The sequence below is a fragment of the Bombina bombina genome, chromosome 4 (genome assembly GCF_027579735.1).
Source record: "Bombina bombina isolate aBomBom1 chromosome 4, aBomBom1.pri, whole genome shotgun sequence".
NCBI classification, from domain to species: Eukaryota; Metazoa; Chordata; class Amphibia; order Anura; family Bombinatoridae; genus Bombina; species Bombina bombina.
The window spans coordinates 528,233,379-528,260,266 of record NC_069502.1 but is presented as its reverse complement, the minus strand read 5'-3'; the positions used below and the strand labels follow the sequence as shown (position 1 = coordinate 528,260,266).

Here is a 26,888-nt window from a genome sequence, read left to right as displayed (position 1 = left end):
CTCCATCTTGAATGATGGGACTCTGAGAAACTTGTTTAGACACTTGAGATCTAAAATGGGTCTGAAAGTTCCCTCTTTTTGGGGAACCACAAAAAGATTTGAGTAAAACCCCTGTCCCTGTTCCAGTTTTGAAACGGGATGAATTACTCCCATGGTAGAGAGGTCTTTTACACAGCGTAAGAACGCCTCTCTTTTTATCTGGTCTACAGACAATCGTGAAAGAAGAAATCGCCCTCTTGGGAGAAAATCCTTGAATTCCAGTTGATACCCGTGGGTCACGATTTCCAATGCCCAGGGGTCCTGAACATCTCTTGCCCAAGCCTGGGCAAAGAAACAAAGTCTGCCCCCTACTAGATCTGGTCCCAGATCGGGGGCCGCCCCTTCATGCTGTCTTTGTAGCAGCAGCGGACTTCTTGGGTTGTTCACCTTTGTTCCAAGCCTGGTTGGGTATCCAGACAGATTTGGACTGAGCAAAATTCCCTTCCTGCTTTGTGGAGGAAGAGGAAGCAGAGGGTACTCCTTTAAAATTTCGAAAGGAACAAAATCTTAACAGACTTATCCTGAGGTAGGGCGTGACCTTTACCTCAAGTAATGTCAGAAATGATTTCCTTCAACTCAGGCCCGAATAGGGTCTTACCCTTGAAAGGAATAGCTAAAAGCTTAGATTTTGATGACACATCAGCAGACAATGATTTTAACCATAACGCTCTACGCGCTAAAATGGCCAATCCTGCATTTTTCCCTGCCAATTTAGCAATTAGAAAGGCGGCATCTGTAATAAAAGAATTAGCTAGCTAGAGAGCCTCAATTCTACCCAAAATGTCCTCTAAAGGGGTCTCAACCTTCAGAGACTCTTCTAGAGCATCAAACCAAAAAGCTGCTGCAGTAGTAACTGGAACAATATAAGCTGTTGGTTGTAAAAGAAAACCCTGATGAATAAATTTCTTTATAAGACCCTCCAATTTCTTATCCATAGGGTCTTTAAAAGCACAACTGTTTACAATAGGTATAGTTGTACGCTAAGCCAGGGTAGAAATAGCGCCCTCCACCTTAGGGACCAACTGCCAAGAGACCCGAATGGTGTCTGATATGGGATACATTTTCTTGAAATTAGGAGGAGGAGAGAACGGTATACCCGGACTATCCCATTCCTTCTTTATAATTTCCGAAATTCTTTAAGGAACCGGAAAAACATCAGTATAAGTAGGTACCTCTAAATATTTGTCCATTTTACACAATTTTTCTGGAGGTATCACAATAGGGTCACAATCATCCAGAGTTTCTAAAACCTCCCGGAGTAACAGGTGGAGGTGTTCAAGCTTAAATTTAAAGGACATGATGTCCGAATCTGTCTGAGGTAACATACTTCCAGGGTCTGAAAGTTCTCCCTCAGACAACAATTCCCTGACCCCCAACTCAGAGCCCTGTGAGGGTACATCGGAAATAGCCAACAAAGCATCAGAGGATTCAGTATTCACATTAATACCTGACCTACTGCGTTTACCCTGTAACACTACTAACTTAGATAATACCTCTGTAAGGGTATTTGACATAACTGCAGCCATATCCTGCAGAGTAAAAGAATTAGACGCACTTGAAGTACTTGGCGTCGCTTGTGTGGGCGTTAAAGGTTGTGACACTTGGGGAGAATTAGATGGCATATACCGATTCTCTTCAGACTGAGAATCATCCTTAGGCACACTTTCTTTACCTAAAATATGCTTTTTACATTGTAAGGCCCTTTCAGTACAAGAGGTACACAAAGTAAGAGGGGGTTCCACAATGGCTTCTAAACACATAGAACAATTAGTTTCCTCAATGAAGCCACACTATTCGTAAATCACCTCATATATTGATTCAAAACAACTTTTAGAAAAAAAAAAAAAAAAAAAAAAAAAAAAGAGTACTGCGCCTTTAAGAAATAAAAAGCGCAACAATTTTTCTCAAACTGCCTAAAGCGATTGGAAACGCTAAAACAATCAAATATAATAATTTAAGTGGCCCAAAAATGATTGCACCCTATAGGCAAATGATGAATTTACCCTCTAAGAAGTTTTTAATCACAAAATATATTTTAATGGAAAAAAATTACCCCTGCACCTCGCCACAGCTCCGCTGTGGCGCCTACCTGCCCCAGGGTACTGTAAAAACGACTCGACAAAGATCCGGTGAACAGAACTCAACTCTAGGCCCCACCGGATCTAATGCCTGCTGCCTTCTCAGTCAGAGTAAACTCCGCGCCTGAGCATGCAAAATAGGCCCCGCCCATCATGGACGTCGTCTGAATAGTTTGTTTAAAGGGACAGTCAACACCAGAATTTTTGTTGTTTAAAAAGAAAGATAATACCTTTATTACCCATTCCCCAGTTTTACATAACCAACACAGTTATAATAATACACTTTTTACCTCTGTAATTACCTTGTATCTAAACTTCTGCTGACTGCCCCCTTATTTGAGTTCTTTCGACAGACTTGCATTTTAGCCAATCAGTGCTCACTCCTAGGTCACTACACGTGCTTGTGCTCAATGTTATCTATACGAAACTCATGAACTAATGCCCTCTAGTGGTCAGATTAGAGGCAGTCTTCAAGGTCTAAGAAATTAGCATATGAACCTCCTAGGTTAGCTTTCAACTAAGAATACCAAGAGAACAAAGCAAAATTGGTGCTAAAAGTAAATTTGGAAGTTGTTTAAAATGGCATGCCCTATTTAAATCATCAAAGTTTTTTTTGGACTTGACTGTCCCTTTAAACCACATGGGAAGCGGTTTGGAAAATAAGCCATGTGGTCCCCTGAACTTTTTATAATAAACTGCAGCCCTACTGACTTTTTTAAATAATAAATAATAAAATGTCAAGCTGCCTCTCCCAGTGTCCAGCCCCATACAGATATAAGCAATATGTATGAAATATAAGGCTTTTGAGTAACACCCTCAGTGATACAGGTCTACTGCTTACCCCTTCCCTTGCAGGGAAAAATGTCAGCCAATTCTGATATAACAAGTCTCCTCAGAAATAAAAGACTGAACATACCTCAATGCTGCTTGTAGCATGACACCGTTCTCCACACTGAAGATTTCTCTTGCACTACCTTCAGAAGCTCTGTGGGAACCAAAATGGATCTTAGTTACATCTGCTAAGATCATCAACCTCAGGGCAGAAATCTTCTTCCATATCTCCCTGAGGAAAATAGTACACACCGGTACCATTTAAAATAAAAAACTTCTTGATTGAAGAATCTAAAACTAACACCTCACTTTACCTCTTCCTTTTACTAACACAGGCAAAGAGAATGACTGGGGGTGGAGGGAAGGGAGGAGCTATATATACAGCTCTGCTGTGGTGCTCTTTGCCACTTCCTGTTAGCAGGAGGTTAATATCCCACAAGTAAGGATGAAATCTGTGAACTTGTCGTATCTTGTAGAAGAAAATAGCACTTACCGCCATAATAATCTGCCCAGCAGCAAGGCAGCTCACTAGGTTTGAAATGTTTCCTTCCTAACATGGATCTGTGGATACAGAAAGAAAAAGACACTCTTGATTAAAGAATCAGACACCTAACTTTACCCCTTCCTTGTAACTGATACAAACAAAGAGAATGACTGGGGGTTGTGGGTAAGGGGAGTGGTAGTTAACAGCTTTGCTGTGGCGCTCTTTGCCTCCTCCTGCTGATCAGGAGTGATATTCCCAATAGTAATTATGATGATCCGTGGACTCACTGTGTCATTAGAAAGAAAACATAATTTATGCTTACCTGATAAATTCCTTTCTTCTGTAGTGTGATCAGTCCACGGGTCATCATTACTTCTGGGATATTACTCCTCCCCAACAGGAAGTGCAAGAGGATTCACCCAGCAGAGCTGCATATAGCTCCTCCCCTCTACGTCACTCCCAGTCATTCGACCAAGGACCAACGAGAAAGGAAAAGCCAAGGGTGAAGTGGTGACTGGCGTATAAATTAAAAAATATTTACCTGCCTTAAAAACAGGGCGGGCCGTGGACTGATCACACTACAGAAGAAAGGAATTTATCAGGTAAGCATAAATTATGTTTTCTTCTGTTAAGTGTGATCAGTCCACGGGTCATCATTACTTCTGGGATACCAATACCAAAGCAAAAGTACACGGATGACGGGAGGGATAGGCAGGCTCTTTATACAGAAGGAACCACTGCCTGAAGAACCTTTCTCCCAAAAATAGCCTCCGATGAAGCAAAAGTGTCAAATTTGTAAAATTTGGAAAAAGTATGAAGCGAAGACCAAGTTGCAGCCTTGCAAATCTGTTCAACAGAGGCCTCATTCTTGAAGGCCCAAGTGGAAGCCACAGCTCTAGTAGAATGAGCTGTAATTCTTTCAGGAGGCTGCTGTCCAGCAGTCTCATAAGCTAAACGAATTATGCTACGAAGCCAAAAAGAAAGAGAGGTAGCGGAAGCTTTTTGACCTCTCCTCTGCCCAGAGTAAATGACAAACAGAGAAGACGTTTGTCGAAATTCCTTAGTTGCCTGTAAGTAAAATTTTTGAGCACGGACTACATCCAGGTTGTGCAGTAGACGTTCCTTCTTTGAAGAAGGATTTGGGCATAAAGAAGGAACAACAATCTCTTGATTGATATTCCTGTTAGTAACTACCTTAGGTAAGAACCCAGGTTTAGTACGCAGGACTACCTTATCCGAATGAAAAATCAAATAAGGAGAATCACAATGTAAGGCTGATAATTCAGAGACTCTTCGAGCCGAGGAAATAGCCATTAAAAATAGAACTTTCCAAGATAACAACTTTATATCAATGGAATGAAGGGGTTCAAACGGAACGCCCTGTAAAACATTAAGAACAAGGTTTAAACTCCATGGTGGAGCAACAGTTTTAAACACAGGCTTAATTCTGGCCAAAGCCTGACAAAAAGCCTGGACGTCAGGAACTTCTGACAGACGTTTGTGTAACAGAATGGACAGAGCTGAGATCTGTCCCTTTAATGAACTAGCAGATAAACCCTTTTCTAAACCTTCTTGTAGAAAAGACAATATCCTAGGAATCCTAACCTTACTCCAAGAGTAACCTTTGGATTCACACCAATATAGGTATTTACGCCATATCTTATGGTAAATCTTTCTGGTAACAGGTTTCCTAGCCTGTATTAAGGTATCAATAACTGACTCAGAAAATCCACGTCTTGATAAAATCAAGCGTTCAATTTCCAAGCAGTCAGCTTCAGAGAAGTTAGATTTTGATGTTTGAAGGGACCCTGTATCAGAAGGTCCTGTTTCAGAGGTAGAGACCAAGGTGGACAGGATGACATGTCCACCAGGTCTGTATACCAAGTCCTGCGTGGCCACGCAGGTGCTATTAGAATCACTGATGCTCTCTCTTGTTTGATTCTGGCAATCAATCGAGGAAGCAACGGGAAGGGTGGAAACACGTAAGCCATCCTGAAGTCCCAAGGTGCTGTCAGAGCATCTATCAGGACTGCTCCTGGATCCCTGGATCTGGACCCGTAACGAGGAAGCTTGGCGTTCTGTCGAGACGCCATGAGATCTATCTCTGGTTTGCCCCAACGTCGAAGTATTTGGGCAAAGACCTCCGCATGAAGTTCCCACTCCCCCGGATGAAAAGTCTGACGACTTAAGAAATCCGCCTCCCAGTTCTCCACTCCCGGGATGTGGATTGCTGACAGGTGGCAAGAGTGAGACTCTGCCCAGCAAATTATCTTTGATACTTCCATCATAGCTAGGGAGCTTCTTGTCCCTCCCTGATGGTTGATGTAAGCTACAGTCGTGATGTTGTCCGACTGAAACCTGATGAACCCCCGAGTTGTCAACTGGGGCCAAGCCAGGAGGGCATTGAGAACTGCTCTCAATTCCAGAATGTTTATTGTCAGGAGACTCTCCTCCTGACTCCATTGTCCCTGAGCCTTCAGAGAATTCCAGACGGCACCCCAACCTAGAAGGCTGGCGTCTGTTGTTACAATTGTCCAGTCTGGTCTGCTGAATGGCATCCCCCTGGACAGATGTGGCCGAGAAAGCCACCATAGAAGAGAATTTCTGGTCTCTTGATCCAGATTCAGAGAAGGGGATAAGTCTGAGTAATCCCCATTCCACTGACTTAGCATGCACAGTTGCAGTGGTCTGAGGTGTAAGCGTGCAAAGGGTACTATGTCCATTGCCGCTACCATTAAGCCGATTACCTCCATGCATTGAGCCACTGACGGGTGTTGAATGGAATGAAGGGTGCGGCAAGCACTTTGAAGTCTTGTTAGCCTGTCCTCTGTCAGGTAAATCTTCATTTCTACAGAATCTATAAGAGTCCCCAGGAAGGGAACTCTTGTGAGTGGAACGAGTGAACTTTTCTTTTCGTTCACCTTCCATCCATGTGACCTTAGAAATGCCAGCACTAACTCTGTATGAGACTTGGCAGTTTGAAAGCTTGAAGCTTGTATCAGAATGTCGTCTAGGTATGGAGCTACCGAGATTCCCCGCGGTCTTAGTACCGCCAGAAGAGCACCCAGAACCTTTGTGAAGATTCTTGGAGCTGTAGCCAATCCGAATAGAAGAGCCACAAACTTGTAATGCCTGTCTAGGAAGGCAAACCTTAGGTACCGATAATGATCTTTGTGAATCGGTATGTGAAGGTAAGCATCCTTTAAATCTACAGTGGTCATGTATTGACCCTCTTGGATCATAGGTAAAATTGTCCGAATAGTCTCCATCTTGAACGATGGAACTCTTAGGAATTTGTTTAGGATCTTTAAGTCCAGGATTGGTCTGAAAGTTCCCTCTTTTTTGGGAACCACAAACAGATTTGAGTAAAACCCCTGTCCCTGTTCCGATCGTGGAACTGGATGGATTACTCCCATTAACAAGAGCTCTTGTACGCAGCGTAGAAACGCCTCTTTCTTTGTCTGGATTGTTGACAATCTTGACAGATGAAATCTCTCTCTTGGAGGAGAGTATTTGAAGTCCAGAAGGTATCCCTGAGATATTATCTCTAGCGCCCAGGGATCCTGAACATCTCTTGCCCAAGCCTGGGCGAAGAGAGAAAGTCTGCCCCCCACTAGATCCGATCCCGGATCGGGGGCCCTCAATTCATGCTGTTTTAGGGGCAGCAGCAGGTTTCCTAGTCTGCTTGCCCTTGTTCCAGGACTGGTTAGGTTTCCAGCCTTGTCTGTAGCGAGCAACAGCTCCTTCCTGTTTTGGTGCAGAGGAAGTTGATGCTGCTCCTGCTTTGAAATTACGAAAGGAACGAAAATTAGACTGTCTAGTCTTGGCTTTGGCTTTGTCCTGAGGCAGGGCATGGCCTTTACCTCCTGTAATGTCAGCGATAATCTCTTTCAACCCGGGCCCGAATAAGGTCTGCCCTTTGAAAGGTATATTAAGCAATTTAGACTTAGAAGTAACATCAGCTGACCAGGATTTTAGCCACAGCGCCCTGCGTGCCTGAATGGCGAATCCTGAATTCTTCGCCGTAAGTTTAGTAAGATGTACTACGGCCTCCGAAATGAATGAATTAGCTAGTTTAAGGACTCTAAGCCTGTCCGTAATGTCGTCCAGAGTAGCTGAACCAATGTTCTCTTCCAGAGACTCAATCCAGAATGCCGCTGCAGCCGTGATCGGCGCAATGCATGCAAGGGGTTGCAATATAAAACCTTGTTGAACAAACATTTTCTTAAGGTAACCCTCTAACTTTTTATCCATTGGATCTGAAAAAGCACAGCTATCCTCCACCGGGATAGTGGTACGCTTAGCTAAGGTAGAAACTGCTCCCTCCACCTTAGGGACCGTTTGCCATAAGTCCCTTGTGGTGGCGTCTATTGGAAACATTTTTATAAATATCGGAGGGGGTGAGAACGGCACACCGGGTCTATCCCACTCCTTAGTAACAATTTCAGTAAGTCTCTTAGGTATAGGAAAAACCTCAGTACTCGTCGGTACCGCAAAATATTTATCCAACCTACACATTTTCTCTGGTATTGCAACTGTGTTACAATCATTCAGAGCCGCTAACACCTCCCCTAGTAATACACGGAGGTTTTCCAGTTTAAATTTAAAATTTGAAATATCTGAATCCAGTCTGTTTGGATCAGAACCGTCACCCACAGAATGAAGTTCTCCGTCCTCATGTTCTGCCACCTGTGACGCAGTGTCTGACATGGCCCTAATATTATCAGCGCACTCTGTTCTCACCCCAGAGTGATCACGCTTACCTCTTAGTTCTGGTAATTTAGCCAAAACCTCAGTCATAACAGTAGCCATATCCTGTAATGTGATTTGTAATGGCCGCCCAGATGTACTCGGCGCTACAATATCACGCACCTCCCTCTGAGCGGGAGATGTAGGTACTGACACGTGAGGCGAGTTAGTCGGCATAACTCTCCCCTCGTTGTTTGGTGAAATTTGTTCAATTTGTACAGATTGACTTTTATTTAAAGTAGCATCAATACAGTTAGTACATAAATTTCTATTGGGCTCCACTTTGGCATTGCAACAAATGACACAGGTATCATCCTCTGAATCAGACATGTTTAACACACTAGCAAATAAACTTGCAACTTGGAAATACAATTCAATTAGAATAATATTAAAATGTACTGTGCCTTTAAGAAGCACAGAAGATCTATGACAGTTGAAAATTAATAAATTGAAACAGTTATAGCCTCAATCCTTGTAAACAACACAACTTTAGCAAAGGTTTAATCCCATTAGCAAAGATAACAAATTCTGAAAGCAGGAAACAAATTACAGAATAAACGTTTTTTATCTCAGTCAAACTATAATTCTCACAGCTCTGCTGAGAGAAATTACCTCCCTCAAAATAAGTTTTGAAGACCCCTGAGCTCTGTAGAGATGAACCGGATCATGCAGGGAATACAATGAGTTGCTGACTGAAATATTTGATGCATAGAAAAAGCGCCAAAAAACGGCCCCTCCCCCTCACACACAGCAGTGAGGGAGAACAGAAACTGTCAGAAAAACAGATTAAGCAACTGCCAAGTGGAAAAATAGTGCCCAAACATTTATTCACACAGTACCTCAGCAAATGAAAACGATTTTACATTCCAGCAAAAACGTTAAACATAATCTCTAGTTATTAAACAGCTTTATGTATTTCTTACAGTGTAATTCTAGTGAAGTACCATTCCCCAGAATACTGAAGTGTAAAGTATACATACATGACATTATATCGGTATGGCAGGATTTTCTCATCAATTCCATTGTCAGAAAATAAAAACTGCTACATACCTCTATGCAGATTCATCTGCCCGCTGTCCCCTGATCTGAAGTTTACCTCACTCCTCAGATGGCCGAGAACAGCAATATGATCTTAACTACTCCGGCTAAAATCATAGCAAAACTCTGGTAGATTCTTCTTCAAACTCTGCCAGAGAGGTAATAACACACTCCGGTGCTATTTTAAAATAACAAACTTTTGATTGAAGATATAAAACTAAGTATAATCACCATAGTCCTCTCACACATCCTATCTAGTCGTTGGGTGCAAGAGAATGACTGGGAGTGACGTAGAGGGGAGGAGCTATATGCAGCTCTGCTGGGTGAATCCTCTTGCACTTCCTGTTGGGGAGGAGTAATATCCCAGAAGTAATGATGACCCGTGGACTGATCACACTTAACAGAAGAAATATGTTTTAATACAGAAGGGGACATTTACATTTAAAGGAACATAAAAGTACGAAAAGAAAATGCTCTACTGTGTTACAGAATTTTATAATTGCACCGTTGCTTGCATATAACTGTAAAGGAGTTAAACATAGCCAGAGCAGTAATTAACTCTTTTGGGATATTGCTAAACACATCTAGTAACCCAAAATACAAGAGGCATATTTGCATATCCAACAATCACTAGCTAACCTACCTAGGTAAGCTTTTGAATACAGAATACCAAGGGATAAACGTGCATTGAATGGCAGTGAGTCCACAAAATCATTTATTACCTATGGGAAACCAATACCTAAACTGTGGAGTACATAATGATAGGGAAGGAAAGGTAGGAAAAGGCACAACGGCTTGAAAAAAAACTTTCTCCCAAAAGTTGCCTCTGCTTAAGAAAAAACATCAATCCTGTAAGATTTCGTGAAAGTATGTAAGGAAAACCAAGTAGCATCCTTGCAAATCTGTTCAACTAAAACCTCATTTTTGAAGGCTCAAGAAGTAGACACCGCATGGGTAGAATGTGCCGTAATCCAGGATGGAGGCTGCTGACCCACCTCTGTGTAAGCCATGCAAATCAAGCTTCTAAGCCAGAAGGAAAGACTAACCGCTGATGCCTTCTGACGTTTGCGCTTATCAGAAAACAGGACAAACAAGGAAGATAATTGACAAAAGTTCTTGGTAGCGTGGAGATAAAACAACATATAGGCTCCATGGAGGAGCAACAGGTTTAAAAACAGTTCTGATTCTGGTAATAGCCTGAACAAATGACTGTACATCTGGCAAACAAGATAAGCCCTCCATACCCTATGGTAAAAACGTCTGGTAACAGGCTTGCATGCCTGAATGAGAATATCAATCACTGCCTCAGAGAATCCTCTCTGAGACAAAACTAGATGTTCAATCCCCATGCAGTCAGCCTCAGAGAATCTAGATTTTGATAGAATTGACCTTGCGCAAGAAGATCCGGCCTCAGAGGCAACCACCACAGAGGGGCCAATTACATTCTCACTAATTCTGCATATCAAGTCCTGCATGGCCATGCAGGAGCTAATAAAATCATTGAAATTCCCTCCTGTTTGATTTCAGCTTCCACTTGAGGTAACAGAACAATTGGAGGAAAAGATACACTAGCTTGTGCCAAGCGACTGATAAGGCATCCACTAACTCTGCCTGAGGATCTCTTGATCCGTATCTTGGTAGCTTGTCATCGAGAAGGGAAGCCATCAGATCTATCAGAATGTTAACATCCTCCGGATGCCAGGTTCCCTGATCTCTCAGACGTCACACAGTGTCCCAACCTGAGAAACTCGCGGCTGTTGTTATAATTACCCAGATGGGCGTAGGAAACACATACCCTGAAGAATGTATTCCTGTGACAGCCACCAGAGGAGAGACACACTTGTCTGTGGATCTAGAGAGACAGGTCAGCATGATGTCCATTCCATTGCCTGAGCATACATAACTGTAGATGTATCAAATAAAAGCGAGCAAAAGCATCCGATGCCGCAACCATAAGACCTACCACCTGGCCGTGGAGTGAAGTAGACCACAAGGAGCCTGAAGCTTCTCCCTGCATTATGTGAAATAAATAAGAATGCGGATGGAAACTATCATGATCCCTAGGAGGTTCACCCTTGTTCTGAGTAAGAGAACTTCTCTCCAGATTTAAATTTCCAGCCATGCCTCTGAAGATACTAGAGTCATTTCTCTGTGTGAGATCTTACTATATGTAAAGATGGAGCCTGGGCCAAGATGTCATCCAGGAATGGCGCTACCGCAATACCCTGTGGGTGAACTACAGCGAGTATCAGCAGAGACCAAACACCTTGGTAAAAATTCTTGGAGCTGTAGCTAGACCGAATGGGAGAGATATTAATTGGTAAGGCTTGTCTGGTAGTGATCTCGTTGGATTGGAATGTGAAAGTACACGTCCTTCAGATATATGGTAGCCTTAAATTTACCCTTCTGAACGAGAGGTAGAATGGACCTTTATAGTTTCCATTATAAAACAGGGTAACTGTACAAATTTGTTGAGGCACTTCAGATCCAAGATGGGAAGAAACATGCCCTCTTTCTTGGGAACGATGAAGAGATTTGAATAGAATCCTCTTCCCCTCTGTGACTGAGGGATCCCCACCCCCATAGATACCAGATCGTCTACACAGCGTAAGAAGGCTCTTCTCTTTTCCAGGTTCCCTGAGATCTTAGGAGGAACCTGCCCCTTGGAGGGCGGAATCGGAAACCTATCTTGTATTGCTGAGAAATAATGTCTGGACCGACTGAGTACAAACCTTCTAAAACAGAGATAATCTGCCCATGATGCGACCTGAGCCCAGGTCGGGTGTTAACCAACCATGCTGTTACTTCTTGTTCCACACCTGGTTAGGCTTTTAGGTACTCCTGGCAATTCTTATTTGATCGCCAAGGCACTCCTATAAGTCTATAATGACTCCTAGAAAGGAGACCCTGGTTTGGAACATAGATTCTCAAGCCATGTTAGCGAAGAAATGAAAGCATGTTGTATTACGAGATACTACTAAAGGTAAAGAAGGAGCCTTCACCAAGATGATATACAGGTATGGTGCCATTGAAATACCCTGTTCTTCTATTACAGTCAAAAGAGCTCACAGAACTTTTATAAAAATTCTGGGAGAAGTAGCCAGACCAAAGGGGAGAGCAACAAACTGAAAATGTTTGTCCTGATAGGCAAATCTTAGGGGAAAAAAAGGAGAAGTTCCTTTAGAGGCAAGGGTAGCATTAGACTGGTTAGAATGAATAAAGTGATCCATACACAAATTGCATAGCTGAACTGGTAGAGTAACAGAAGCAAGCTTGTAAAAAACAAACATAAATGTAGTAAATAAGTGATCAGAGGATCTACTATCTAAAGGATCTACATTTAGTGAAGTTGGAACAGTTCTAGGTTGCTCCATACTAAAACAAGAAAATTGACAAATACCACAAATGATACAGCAATATACTAACTATATATATTTATTCAATTATGTCATACAGCTGGTGAAAGTCCACAATCCGTTACTCCTGGTGGTCAAAGAATGAAGATGTGCATTTGATTCTTCAGAGAGAGGGGTTCTCAGATCAAGTTGAGGCCTGTTCCCCCTCAGAGTACAAGTTTCTTGACAGAGGGATGTATTTGGAGTATTGGAAGTGACATATATTTCACCGGTGGGGATTTAGTCACAAACCTTGCCATGTTGGTTTGTCAATATACTCCTATTCGAGTTCCTCTGCTGTTATGTTTCAGCACTGGTCTTGGCTTCCTACTGGTTTCCTCCAGTAGCAGAGTGCCTTTGGGTAAGTACTCTATATAAGCCTGCTTCCTGTAAGAGATACATGAAACAAGTTTGAATAGGAAATATAGTCATTGACAAGGTAAGCAGTAATGAATTTGAAGTGAAAAAAATGCGCCCTTCAAACTTTCGTCAAAGATTCCTCCATGTGCAGCAATTACTGCCTTACAGATCTTTGGCCTTCTATTTGTCAATTTATTGAGGTAGTCTGAAGAGATTTCACCCCATACCTCCTGAAGCACCTCCCACAGGTTGGATTGGTACTTCTTACTCACCATGCAGTCAAGCCGCTCCCACAACAGCTCAATAGGATTAAAGGGACACTGAACCCAAATTTTTTCTTTTGTGATTCAGATAGAGCATGAATTTTTAAGCAACTTTCTAATTTACTCCTATTATCAAATTTTCTTTATTCTCTTGGTATCTTTATTTGAAATGCAAGAATCTAAGTTTAGATGCCGGCTCATTTTGGTGAAAAACCTGGGTTGTCCATGCTGATTGGTGGAAAAAATCCATCCACCAATCAAAAAGTGCTGTCCAGAGTTCTTAACCCAAAAAAGCTTAGTTGCCTTTTATTTCAAATAAAGATAGCAAGAGATAATAGGAGTAAATTAGAAAGTTGCTTAAAATTGCATGTTCTATCTGAATCACAAATGAAAAAAAAATTGGGTTCAGTGTCCCTTTAAGATCTGGTGACTGTGCTGGCCATTCCATTAAAGACAGAATACCAGCTGACTGGTGATAGCCTTCCTTCTTCAAGGTCCATCTTTCTTCTTCCCTCTGTCTCTCAGTAAAAGCTCTCTGAGAGGGAAAATGGGCCTCAAATAAGTCTGAGGATCCCTCTCACCAAATAATCTGTAGCAATTCTTCACCTTCTTCCTGGGAGATAAAGATAAGACTGGCATACCACTGAGGTGGGAGGAAAGAAGTACTTATGGAAGTTTTGACATTTTTGCCTCCTCCTAGTGACCAGGAGTTAAATCCCAGGAGTAATGGATTGTGGACTCTCCCCACCTTATGAAAGAACAAATTGCTATATATTTTTTTTTTCTCCAACCAGCTGCACTAAAGGCTACAAAGGTGTATGCAACCAGCACCAAAAACAATCATAGTAAATATAAACAAATGTATTTGTTGTTTAATATTTGCTATTAAATCCTGAAAACTGATTTCAGCGTAAAGGAATATTAAACAATACGAGACTGTAATATACAATGTTTACTAATACTTTGCAATATACTAAAATACAATATTTTTTGTTCCCTTTTCATGTAATTTAACTGTAAAAATGGATGGTTTTTGAAATCCCACTAAGTTTCTATAAAGTAACAGGCAGTGCCATGTTTAAACTTATGTCTCCTGCTGAGGACAAATTAGGGTCAGATATTAAACAGGCAATAAATGAGAATGCAAATAATGCTGTGTGGAACATAGGATTGTTAAAGGGACAGTAAACCTAAAAAATAATGTTATATAATTCTGCACATTTTAGTGCTATTGTTATAAAAGCTTTTTTTCCATTTTCTGACAGGAGCGAGCTGCACTTAATATTATGGTGCGGTCGGGCCGGGCTGTGACTATACAGCTGGCCCGATGCGCTGTGTAAAAAAACCAGAACCGCTCAGCAGAGAGCGGGTCTGTAAAACCGGCATATTTTAAAAAAATTAAAATAGAAAAAAAGCTTTTATAACAATAGCACTAAAATAATGTTATATAATTCTGCACTATGTGCAGAATTATATAACGTTATTTTTTAGGTTTACTGACACTTTAAAGTAATGACAGCTTTTGCACACACCCTTGTTTGGACAGTCCATTTTATTGACTTTTATATCTTGAGCTTAAAAAACTGAAGTAGTTTATAGAAACTAAACCTACACATATATCTTCAATATTTAAACTAACATAATTGTAAAAGATACATCTACATATTATTCTCAGGCTAATCTTTGCTCTTAATATATCACAATGTCTAGCATGTATTTACTGTTTTATACTACATTTAGCCACCAATCAGCAAGCGCTATCCAGGGTGCTAAACCAAAAATGGGCCGGCTACTAAGTTTACATTATGCTTTTAAAATAAAGATACCAAGAGAACTAAGAAAAAAATTATAATAGGAGTACATTAGAAAGTTGCTTAAAAATGCATGCTCTATCTGAATGATGAAATAAAAAAATGTGGGTTTCATATCCCTTTAAGGTTACATACTATGTAGTGTGCATACTAAGAGTACTCTGAACAAGTTGGAAACTTTAAACTGAAAACTTGTTCACAACACAATACTCTGGCACATTTCCTTATATTTGTAATACATACCTGTTGGTTTCAAATGACTTTTGCATTCATTTGTAATCCCATTTACTTTAGTAGAATTTGAATCAGTCTCTGAATATGCAGATTTCATAGAGGTATCTCCTTCTCGGAGACCCTGATCACTTTTTCTAAAGTTCTGCCTTCCTAAACTGTGCCGACTTCGGAGGACTGAAGTATCGCTTTCATCAGCACCGCTGCTTGTGTCACTTATGCTGAGAGTTAACTTTTTGTTAGGGGTTTTCTTCAGAGGTGATTTGGAAGGGGTGGCTTGTAAAATAGTCTCTGAATCACTCTGAGAGGCACTACTACAACCATCTTCTTGAGAGGTTAATGCAACTTGGTAGTATGGGTTAGCATGATATTCAGGTTTTTCTAATCCAGGAAAACAAATGACAGCCAAAAACCAATGGGCTCTGTAAATGTAAATATAAAAATACATAATTAGGATTTCAACATAACAATGATCATGGTTTCAAGTCAATAAATCTAACTAAACAATACGGATTTAAAAGCTTCAAATCATGTCTTATTTGCATAAAAAAAAAACAACCTATATTAACCCCTCCACTGACTTTTCTTTACCCAATACAATTCTCTTCTTGCTCTGGTCCACATACTCTCGCTGCCCTTATCCCCTCATCAACCCCTCTGCCTGCCCAGTCTTCACTCAGTGCTGCACTATACGTATACATCTCAACTCAATCCCCCCAATGCTTTTAACTATCCCAGACATCCCCCCTTATACTTGCCTCAGAACATTCACAGTTCATCTCTGTCTGTCCCCTCACTCACCCTGTGCATCTCCCCTGACCCACTTGCACAGTCTATTCCTACACACTATCCCCATTACCTTACCCTTTCCACATACTGGCCTCCACTGACTGCCTCCCACACAACCCTTCTACTTATCCATACGCCCTCTCATTTCCTCACATTACCCACTGACCCCTGTGCCTAACACACTATTTCACCTCCCTCCCCAATCATTGAACCTCCTTTGCTACCTTCCCACTTACTGAACACCTCTAGCTAGTGCTACACTGATTCTCCACCTGCTCTAAGCAGCATGAAAAGCCCCAAATTTGAAAGATAAATTGGTGAGAAGTATGTACAAGAATCCATCTATGGCTGATTGGCTAAGAAAAGATAGAGGTGTAAAAGGTAACTACCCATGCGGACAATTTGTCTATTGCCCCTTTATGGAGAAATCTAAAAAAGTATCTGCAGGGGGAGATAGGGTGTTTTTTTTCAATTGTAATTTGATAGGGGTGGTCTATTTATTATATTGCTCCTGTCCAAAGTTCTATGTAGGAAAAACCAAGAAGGTTCTGAAAGATAGGATACAAGAACACAGAGATGACATTCTTCATGGCAGGTATACAAATGTTGCTAGACACTTTGCTGCATTAGTCTAGTACCTAATCTTGTAATGGCAAAATATAAGGGAATCACCAATGGTAGGGGAGGTAATAATGATAGTCTTGTTGCAGAAGGAGACTCTGAGATATTTTGTTTGCAGAGTAAAAATCCAGCAAGGGTTAAACGAAAAATTGGAATAAAATGATTTAAATCTCAACTATGAATGTTTAAGACTTTTCAGTAAAAATATAAATATTGTATATTGTAATGATGTAAATAACAGAATTTATGTTTACCTGATAAATTACTTTCTCCAACGGTGTGTCCGGTCCACGGCGTCATCCTTACTTGTGGGATATTCTCTTCCCCAACAGGAAATGGCAAAGAGCCCAGCAAAGCTGGTCACATGATCCCTCCTAGGCTCCGCCTACCCCAGTCATTCGACCGACGTTAAGGAGGAATATTTGCATAGGAGAAACCATATGATACCGTGGTGACTGTAGTTAAAGAAAATAAATTATCAGACCTGATTAAAAAACCAGGGCGGGCCGTGGACCGGACACACCGTTGGAGAAAGTAATTTATCAGGTAAACATAAATTCTGTTTTCTCCAACATAGGTGTGTCCGGTCCACGGCGTCATCCTTACTTGTGGGAACCAATACCAAAGCTTTAGGACACGGATGATGGGAGGGAGCAAATCAGGTCACCTAGATGGAAGGCACCACGGCTTGCAAAACCTTTCTCCCAAAAATAGCCTCAGAAGAAGCAAAAGTATCAAACTTGTAAAATTTGGTAAAAGTGTGCAGTGAAGACCAAGTCGCTGCCCTACATATCTGATCAACAGAAGCCTCGTTCTTGAAGGCCCATGTGGAAGCCACAGCCCTAGTGGAATGAGCTGTGATTCTTTCGGGAGGCTGCCGTCCGGCAGTCTCGTAAGCCAATCTGATGATGCTTTTAATCCAAAAAGAGAGAGAGGTAGAAGTTGCTTTTTGACCTCTCCTTTTACCGGAATAAACAACAAACAAGGAAGATGTTTGTCTAAAATCCTTTGTAGCATCTAAATAGAATTTTAGAGCGCGAACAACATCCAAATTGTGCAACAAACGTTCCTTCTTCGAAACTGGTTTCGGACACAGAGAAGGTACGATAATCTCCTGGTTAATGTTTTTGTTAGAAACAACTTTTGGAAGAAAACCAGGTTTAGTACGTAAAACCACCTTATCTGCATGGAACACCAGATAAGGAGGAGAACACTGCAGAGCAGATAATTCTGAAACTCTTCTAGCAGAAGAAATTGCAACCAAAAACAAAACTTTCCAAGATAATAACTTAATATCAACGGAATGTAAGGGTTCAAACGGAACCCCCTGAAGAACTGAAAGAACTAAGTTGAGACTCCAAGGAGGAGTCAAAGGTTTGTAAACAGGCTTGATTCTAACCAGAGCCTGAACAAAGGCTTGAATATCTGGCACAGCTGCCAGCTTTTTGTGAAGTAACACAGACAAGGCAGAAATCTGTCCCTTCAGGGAACTTGCAGATAATCCTTTTTCCAATCCTGCTTGAAGGAAGGATAGAATCTTAGGAATCTTAACCTTGTCCCAAGGGAATCCTTTAGATTCACACCAACAGATATATTTTTTCCAAATTTTGTGGTAAATCTTTCTAGTTACAGGCTTTCTGGCCTGAACAAGAGTATCGATAACAGAATCTGAGAACCCTCGCTTCGATAAGATCAAGCGTTCAATCTCCAAGCAGTCAGCTGGAGTGAGACCAGATTCGGATGTTCGAACGGACCTTGAACAAGAAGGTCTCGTCTCAAAGGTAGCTTCCATGGTGGAGCCGATGACATATTCACCAGATCTGCATACCAAGTCCTGCGTGGCCACGCAGGAGCTATCAAGATCACCGACGCCCTTTCCTGATTGATCCTGGCTACCAGCCTGGGGATGAGAGGAAACGGCGGGAATACATAAGCTAGTTTGAAGGTCCAAGGTGCTACTAGTGCATCCACTAGAGCCGCCTTGGGATCCCTGGATCTGGACCCGTAGCAAGGAACTTTGAAGTTCTGACGAGAGGCCATCAGATCCATGTCTGGAATGCCCCACAGTTGAGTGACTTGGGCAAAGATTTCCGGATGGAGTTCCCACTCCCCCGGATGCAATGTCTGACGACTCAGAAAATCCGCTTCCCAATTTTCCACTCCTGGGATGTGGATAGCAGACAGGTGGCAGGAGTGAGACTCCGCCCATAGAATGATTTTGGTCACTTCTTCCATCGCCAGGGAACTCCTTGTTCCCCCCTGATGGTTGATGTACGCAACAGTTGTCATGTTGTCTGATTGAAACCGTATGAACTTGGCCCTCGCTAGCTGAGGCCAAGCCTTGAGAGCATTGAATATCGCTCTCAGTTCCAGAATATTTCTCGGTAGAAGAGATTCTTCCCGAGACCAAAGACCCTGAGCTTTCAGGGATCCCCAGACCGCGCCCCAGCCCATCAGACTGGCGTCGGTCGCGACAATGACCCACTCTGGTCTGCGGAAGGTCATCCCTTGTGACAGGTTGTCCAGGGACAGCCACCAACGGAGTGAGTCTCTGGTCCTCTGATTTACTTGTATCCTCGGAGACAAGTTTGTATAGTCCCCATTCCACTGACTGAGCATGCACAGTTGTAATGGTCTTAGATGAATGCGCGCAAAAGGAACTATGTCCATTGCCGCTACCATCAAACCTATCACTTCCATGCACTGCGCTATGGAAGGAAGAGGAACGGAATGAAGTATCCGACAAGAGTCTAGAAGTTTTGTTTTTCTGGCCTCTGTCAGAAAAATCCTCATTTCTAAGGAGTCTATTATTGTCCCCAAGAAGGGAACCCTTGTTGACGGAGATAGAGAACTCTTTTCCACGTTCACTTTCCATCCGTGAGATCTGAGAAAGGCCAGGACGATGTCCGTGTGAGCCTTTGCTTGAGGAAGGGACGACGCTTGAATCAGAATGTCGTCCAAGTAAGGTACTACAGCAATGCCCCTTGGTCTTAGCACAGCTAGAAGGGACCCTAGTACCTTTGTGAAAATCCTTGGAGCAGTGGCTAATCCGAAAGGAAGCGCCACGAACTGGTAATGCTTGTCCAGGAATGCGAACCTTAGGAACCGATGATGTTCCTTGTGGATAGGAATATGTAGATACGCATCCTTTAAATCCACCGTGGTCATGAATTGACCTTCCTGGATGGAAGGAAGAATTGTTCGAATGGTTTCCATTTTGAACGATGGAACCTTGAGAAACTTGTTTAAGATCTTGAGATCTAAGATTGGTCTGAACGTTCCCTCTTTTTTGGGAACTATGAACAGATTGGAGTAGAACCCCATCCCTTGTTCTCCTAATGGAACAGGATGAATCACTCCCATTTTTAACAGGTCTTCTACACAACGTAAGAATGCCTGTCTTTTTATGTGGTCTGAAGACAACTGAGACCTGTGGAACCTCCCCCTTGGGGGAAGCCCCTTGAATTCCAGAAGATAACCTTGGGAGACTATTTCTAGCGCCCAAGGATCCAGAACATCTCTTGCCCAAGCCCGAGCGAAGAGAGAGAGTCTGCCCCCCACCAGATCCGGTCCCGGATCGGGGGCCAACATTTCATGCTGTCTTGGTAGCAGTGGCAGGTTTCTTGGCCTGCTTTCCCTTGTTCCAGCCTTGCATTGGTCTCCAAGCTGGCTTGGCTTGAGAAGTATTACCCTCTTGCTTAGAGGACGTAGCACTTTGGGCTGGTCCGTTTCTACGAAAGGGACGAAAATTAGGTTTATTTTTGGCCTTGAAAGGCCGATCCTGAGGAAGGGCGTGGCCCTTACCCCCAGTGATATCAGAGATAATCTCTTTCAAGTCAGGGCCAAACAGCGTTTTCCCCTTGAAAGGAATGTTAAGTAGCTTGTTCTTGGAAGACGCATCAGCTGACCAAGATTTCAACCAAAGCGCTCTGCGCGCCACAATAGCAAACCCAGAATTCTTAGCCGCTAACCTAGCCAATTGCAAAGTGGCGTCTAGGGTGAAAGAATTAGCCAATTTGAGAGCATTGATTCTGTCCATAATCTCCTCATAAGGAGGAGAATCACTATCGACCGCCTTTACCAGCTCATCAAACCAGAAACACGCGGCTGTAGCGACAGGGACAATGCATGAAATTGGTTGTAGAAGGTAACCCTGCTGAACAAACATCTTTTTAAGTAAACCTTCTAATTTTTTATCCATAGGATCTTTGAAAGCACAACTATCTTCTATGGGTATAGTGGTGCGTTTGTTTAAAGTGGAAACCGCTCCCTCGACCTTGGGGACTGTCTGCCATAAGTCCTTTCTGGGGTCGACCATAGGAAACAATTTTTTAAATATGGGGGGAGGGACGAAAGGAATACCGGGCCTTTCCCATTCTTTATTTACAATGTCCGCCACCCGCTTGGGTATAGGAAAAGCTTCTGGGAGCCCCGGGACCTCTAGGAACTTGTCCATTTTACATAGTTTCTCTGGGATGACCAACTTGTCACAATCATCCAGAGTGGATAATACCTCCTTAAGCAGGATGCGGAGATGTTCCAACTTAAATTTAAACGTAATCACATCAGGTTCAGCTTGTTGAGAAATGTTCCCTGAATCAGTAATTTCTCCCTCAGACAAAACCTCCCTGGCCCCATCAGACTGGTTTAGGGGCCCTTCAGAACCATTATTATCAGCGTCGTCATGCTCTTCAGTATCTAAAACAGAGCAGTCGCGCTTACGCTGATAAGTGTGCATTTTGGCTAAAATGTTTTTGACAGAATTATCCATTACAGCCGTTAATTGTTGCATAGTAAGGAGTATTGGCGCGCTAGATGTACTAGGGGCCTCCTGAGTGGGCAAGACTCGTGTAGACGAAGGAGGGAATGATGCAGTACCATGCTTACTCCCCTCACTTGAGGAATCATCTTGGGCATCATTGTCATTGTCACATAAATCACATTTATTTAAATGAGAAGGAACTCTGGCTTCCCCACATTCAGAACACAGTCTATCTGGTAGTTCAGACATGTTAAACAGGCATAAACTTGATAACAAAGTACAAAAAACGTTTTAAAATAAAACCGTTACTGTCACTTTAAATTTTAAACTGAACACACTTTATTACTGCAATTGCGAAAAAATATGAAGGAATTGTTCAAAATTCACCAAAATTTCACCACAGTGTCTTAAAGCCTTAAAAGTATTGCACACCAAATTTGGAAGCTTTAACCCTTAAAATAACGGAACCGGAGCCGTTTTTAACTTTAACCCCTTTACAGTCCCTGGTATCTGCTTTGCTGAGACCCAACCAAGCCCAAAGGGGAATACGATACCAAATGACGCCTTCAGAAAGTCTTTTCTGTGTATCAGAGCTCCTCACACATGCGACTGCATGTCATGCCTCTCAAAAACAAGTGCGCAACACCGGCGCGAAAATGAGGCTCTGCCTATGATTTGGGAAAGCCCCTAAAGAGAAAGGTGTCTAAAAAAGTGCCTGCCGATATAATCTTATCAAAATACCCAGATTAAATGATTCCTCAAGGCTAAATATGTGTTAATAATGAATCGATTTAGCCCAGAAAAAGTCTACAGTCTTAATAAGCCCTTGTGAAGCCCTTATTTACAATCTTAATAAACATGGCTTACCGGATCCCATAGGGAAAATGACAGCTTCCAGCATTACATCGTCTTGTTAGAATGTGTCATACCTCAAGCAGCAAGAGACTGCTCACTGTTCCCCCAACTGAAGTTAATTCCTCTCAACAGTCCTGTGTGGAACAGCCATGGATTTTAGTAACGGTTGCTAAAATCATTTTCCTCATACAAACAGAAATCTTCATCTCTTTTCTGTTTCTGAGTAAATAGTACATACCAGCACTATTTTAAAATAACAAACTCTTGATTGAATAATAAAAACTACAGTTAAACACTAAAAAACTCTAAGCCATCTCCGTGGAGATGTTGCCTGTACAACGGCAAAGAGAATGACTGGGGTAGGCGGAGCCTAGGAGGGATCATGTGACCAGCTTTGCTGGGCTCTTTGCCATTTCCTGTTGGGGAAGAGAATATCCCACAAGTAAGGATGACGCCGTGGACCGGACACACCTATGTTGGAGAAAACTTAATGTGATGCCCTAAAGGGCTAACTCTGAAATGGTTTAGGGAGTTAGGTAGATCTCCATGAGTGTAGAATATCATATAGAGTATGCACCTATAATGTATGCACGTTTGTACATACCACTTATTATTTGTATTGTTTTTGATATTTAATGCAGTGATAACATGTGTTTGAATAAGTATAATGAATTATGTCATAATAAATGCGGGGCATACAGGTATAAATGAGTGTACCTGTGTAACATTAACTAGCCCTGATGAAGCCCCTGTATGTGGGCCCAAATGGGGGAGAAATGTACGTTGGCAAGCTCCTTTTAATGAACTTTGTACATTTTCCTATCCAGCATTTATTTACAGCTCCCCCAACAGGCATGTATGGCACAGGACGATAAATGAGTATTGCTACGGGCACACAGTATCTTGTTGCTGACTAAACACCGCTAAGGAGAGAAATTGAACCATTTTTGTATGCTGCATTGCTGGTAACCAGATTCACAGACACCTATTCCAGGAGGAGAAGGGTGACACCAGGGGTGATCAAGTCTACCTGTGAGACCGGTGCTGGGAAGAACGCGCAGGCAGCTAAGGATGGCCTTGAAGCCGGGGTCCTTCTGGTGATCAGCTGCGGATTGATTTGGAAGCCTATAGCCCAATCTGGGCGAGTGGGGTCGGACAGGACGCCCACGAGTACAAGCTTCTTACTCTGATTCCGGTAAGGATTCCGCCACATGGTATATTGTTAGCCTAAGGCAGGCTTGAGACGTATGGTGTTGTTACTGTCTCCATCTGCATTAGTGCCTTCGAAGCATAGTGATATAGACTTTGAACTCCCTTTAATACAGGCATTGTGTTTTTGCCTGCAAGTTTGAAGCAGTTTCGTTACAGTACACTGTAGCCACCACTTGAGACTCATACTATTTGCCAATTATATGTATATCTCTAGTCCTGGAGACTATAATTATTATTATCGGTTATTTCTAGAGCGCCAACAGATTCCGCAGCGCTATAAACAAAGGGGGAGTACAACAAAACAATTATAGGGATCAAATGGGTAGAGGGCCCTGCCAAGAGTTGCACTGTTGTAGTCAGCCCTTAAGAAGGTGATCTACAAAACAGCTGGACTCTTAGGCTTACATGCTAAGGGGGTTCAGGGGATAGCAATGGAGTAGTGGAACTGGTATAAAGTAAGGATAGAATAGGTTGTATGCATCCCTGAACAGTAGAGTCTTTAGGTAGCGCTTGAAGCTTTCAAAACTAGGGGAGAGTCTTGTGGAGCGAGGCAGAGAGTTCCACAAGATGGGAGTCAGTCTGGAGAAGTCCTGTAAACGGGAGTGTAATGAGGTAACCAGAGAGGAGGAGAGTAGGAGGTCATGAACAGAGCGAAGGGGACGGGAGGGAGAGTATCTGGAGACAAGGTCTGATATGGGGGGAGCAGTGCAGTTGAGGGCTTTGTATGTTAGAATGAGAATTTTGTGTTTGATCCTAGAGGCAAGAGGAAGCCAGTGAAGGGATTGGCAGAGAGGTAGGATCAAGGGAAGGTTTTTAGAGGATAGGTGTGACCAGTGCATGTTTCAGCGATGAGGGAAATATACTGGTGCTGAGGGAGAGGTTGAAAATGTGTGTTAGTATAGGGGTAAGGGTAGCAGAGAGGGAGGGGAGTAGCTGTGAGGGGATAGGGTCAAGGGGACAGGAAGTGAGGTGAGAGAGCAGTATAAGTGCCAAAACTTCTTCCTCAGTAACAGGGGAGAATGAGCTAAGTTTAAAGGGACAGTAAAGGAAAAAAAAAAAACTTTCATAATTTAAATAGGGCATGTAATTTTAAACAACTTTCCAATTTACTTTTATTACCAATTTTGCTTTGTTCTCTTTGTATTCTTAGTTGAAAGCTAAATCTAGGACGTTCATGTGCTAATTTCTTAGACCTTGAAGACTGCCTCTAATCTGAAAGCATTTTGACAGTTTTTCACTACTAGAGGGTGTTAGTTCATGTGTTTCATATAGATAACATTGAGCTCAGGCATGTGAAGCTCCTAGGAGTCAGCACTGATTGGCTAAAAATGCAAGTCTGTCAAAAGAACTGAAATAAGGGGGCAGTTTGCAGAGGCATAGATACAAGGTAATCACAGCGGTAAAAGGTATATTATTATAACTGTGTTGGTTATGCACAATTGGGGAATGGGTAATAAAGGGATTATCTACCTTTTTAAACAACAAAAATTCTGGTGTTTACTGTCCCTTTAAGGTTATGTGTGTGGTGGTTGAGTGAGAGCATTTGAGGGGGGGGGGGAGAGAATGGAATTATGTTGAGGGCCGATTTCATTTCTGATGGAGTCGATTTTGTTATTGAAGTGGCTGGCAAAGTCTTGAGCTGACAGAGAAGCTGTATTAGGAGGTGGGGGAGGGCGGAGGAGTGTATTCAAAGTGAAGAACAAACCTTTTGGGTTTGAAGAAAGATTAGAGATAAGAGTAGAGAAGTAGTGTTGCTTATGGAGATTAAGGGCAGAATAGTAGGAGTTCAAGATGAATTTGTAATGAAGAAAATCAGCTGAACTCTGAGATTTTCTCCACTGCCTCTCAGCAGTACGGGAACATCTGCGTAGGTACCGTGTCAGAGGAGTATGCCAGGGCTGAGGATGAGTGTGTGATTTCCGAGCTATGGTAAGAGGGGCGATATTGTCAAGGACGGATATAAGGGTGGAATTATAGTGGCAGATAGATTGTTCAGGGCAGAAAAAGGAGGAGAAGGATGAGAGGAGAGGTTTGAGGGAATTAGCAAGCTGTTGCTGATCTAATGATATAATGCTTCAGTGAAGTTTGGTGTGAGGAGTAGGAGGGAGAGTTGTAGGGAGGGATGATATGTTGCAAGTAGGGAGATGGTGGTCAGAAAGAGGGAGTTTGTGAAGTTTGAGAGAGTGCATCGATAGCTAAAGATCAGGTCAAGAGAGTGACTGTCTTTGTGAGTGGGAAAATCAGTCCATTGTGAAAGACCGAAAGAGGAAGTGAGTTGCAGAAGTTGTTTTGCAGATGAGGCAGTGGAATTGTCAATAGGGATGTTGAAGACGCCAAGAATGAGGGCAGGGGTGTCTGAGGAAAGGAAATAAGGTAGCAAGGCAGCCAAGTGATCTAGAAATTGAGTTGAGGAGCCAGGGGGTCGGTATATGACTGCAACACGTACAGAGAAAGGGGAGAATAAGCAAATCATGTGGGTTTTGAATGAGGGAAATGTGAAGGAAGAGATGGGATGTATTTGTTGAAAGGTGCAACGAGAGGAAAGTAAAAACAGAATTTATGTTTACCTGATAAATTTCTTTCTCCAACGGTGTGTCCGGTCCACGGCGTCATCCTTACTTGTGGGATATTCTCTTCCCCAACAGGAAATGGCAAAGAGCCCAGCAAAGCTGGTCACATGATCCCTCCTAGGCTCCGCCTACCCCAGTCATTCGACCGACGTTAAGGAGGAATAATTGCATAGGAGAAACCATATGGTACCGTGGTGACTGTAGTTAAAGAAAATAAAATATCAGACCTGATTAAAAAAACCAGGGCGGGCCGTGGACCGGACACACCGTTGGAGAAAGAAATTTATCAGGTAAACATAAATTCTGTTTTCTCCAACATAGGTGTGTCCGGTCCACGGCGTCATCCTTACTTGTGGGAACCAATACCAAAGCTTTAGGACACGGATGAAGGGAGGGAGCAAATCAGGTCACCTAAATGGAAGGCACCACGGCTTGCAAAACCTTTCTCCCAAAAATAGCCTCAGAAGAAGCAAAAGTATCAAACTTGTAAAATTTGGTAAAAGTGTGCAGTGAAGACCAAGTCGCTGCCCTACATATCTGATCAACAGAAGCCTCGTTCTTGAAGGCCCATGTGGAAGCCACAGCCCTAGTGGAATGAGCTGTGATTCTTTCGGGAGGCTGCCGTCCAGCAGTCTCGTAAGCCAATCTGATGATGCTTTTAATCCAAAAAGAGAGAGAGGTAGAAGTTGCTTTTTGACCTCTCCTTTTACCTGAATAAACAACCAACAAGGAAGATGTTTGTCTAAAATCCTTTGTAGCATCTAAATAGAATTTTAGAGCGCGAACAACATCCAAATTGT

General features: G+C 42.4%; 1 protein-coding gene across 3 annotated transcripts in view; it reads right to left on the bottom strand.

Moving 5' to 3' along the window:
• Positions 1 to 26,888, bottom strand: part of SENP6 (SUMO specific peptidase 6) — a 611,027-nt gene that overhangs the window by 130,502 nt on the left and 453,637 nt on the right. For all 3 annotated transcript variants that reach the window (XM_053710452.1, XM_053710454.1, XM_053710455.1), the window contains one exon: positions 15,292 to 15,701. In XM_053710452.1, coding sequence (XP_053566427.1) covers positions 15,292 to 15,701 — 410 coding nt within the window. The remainder of the gene's footprint in view (positions 1 to 15,291; positions 15,702 to 26,888) is intronic.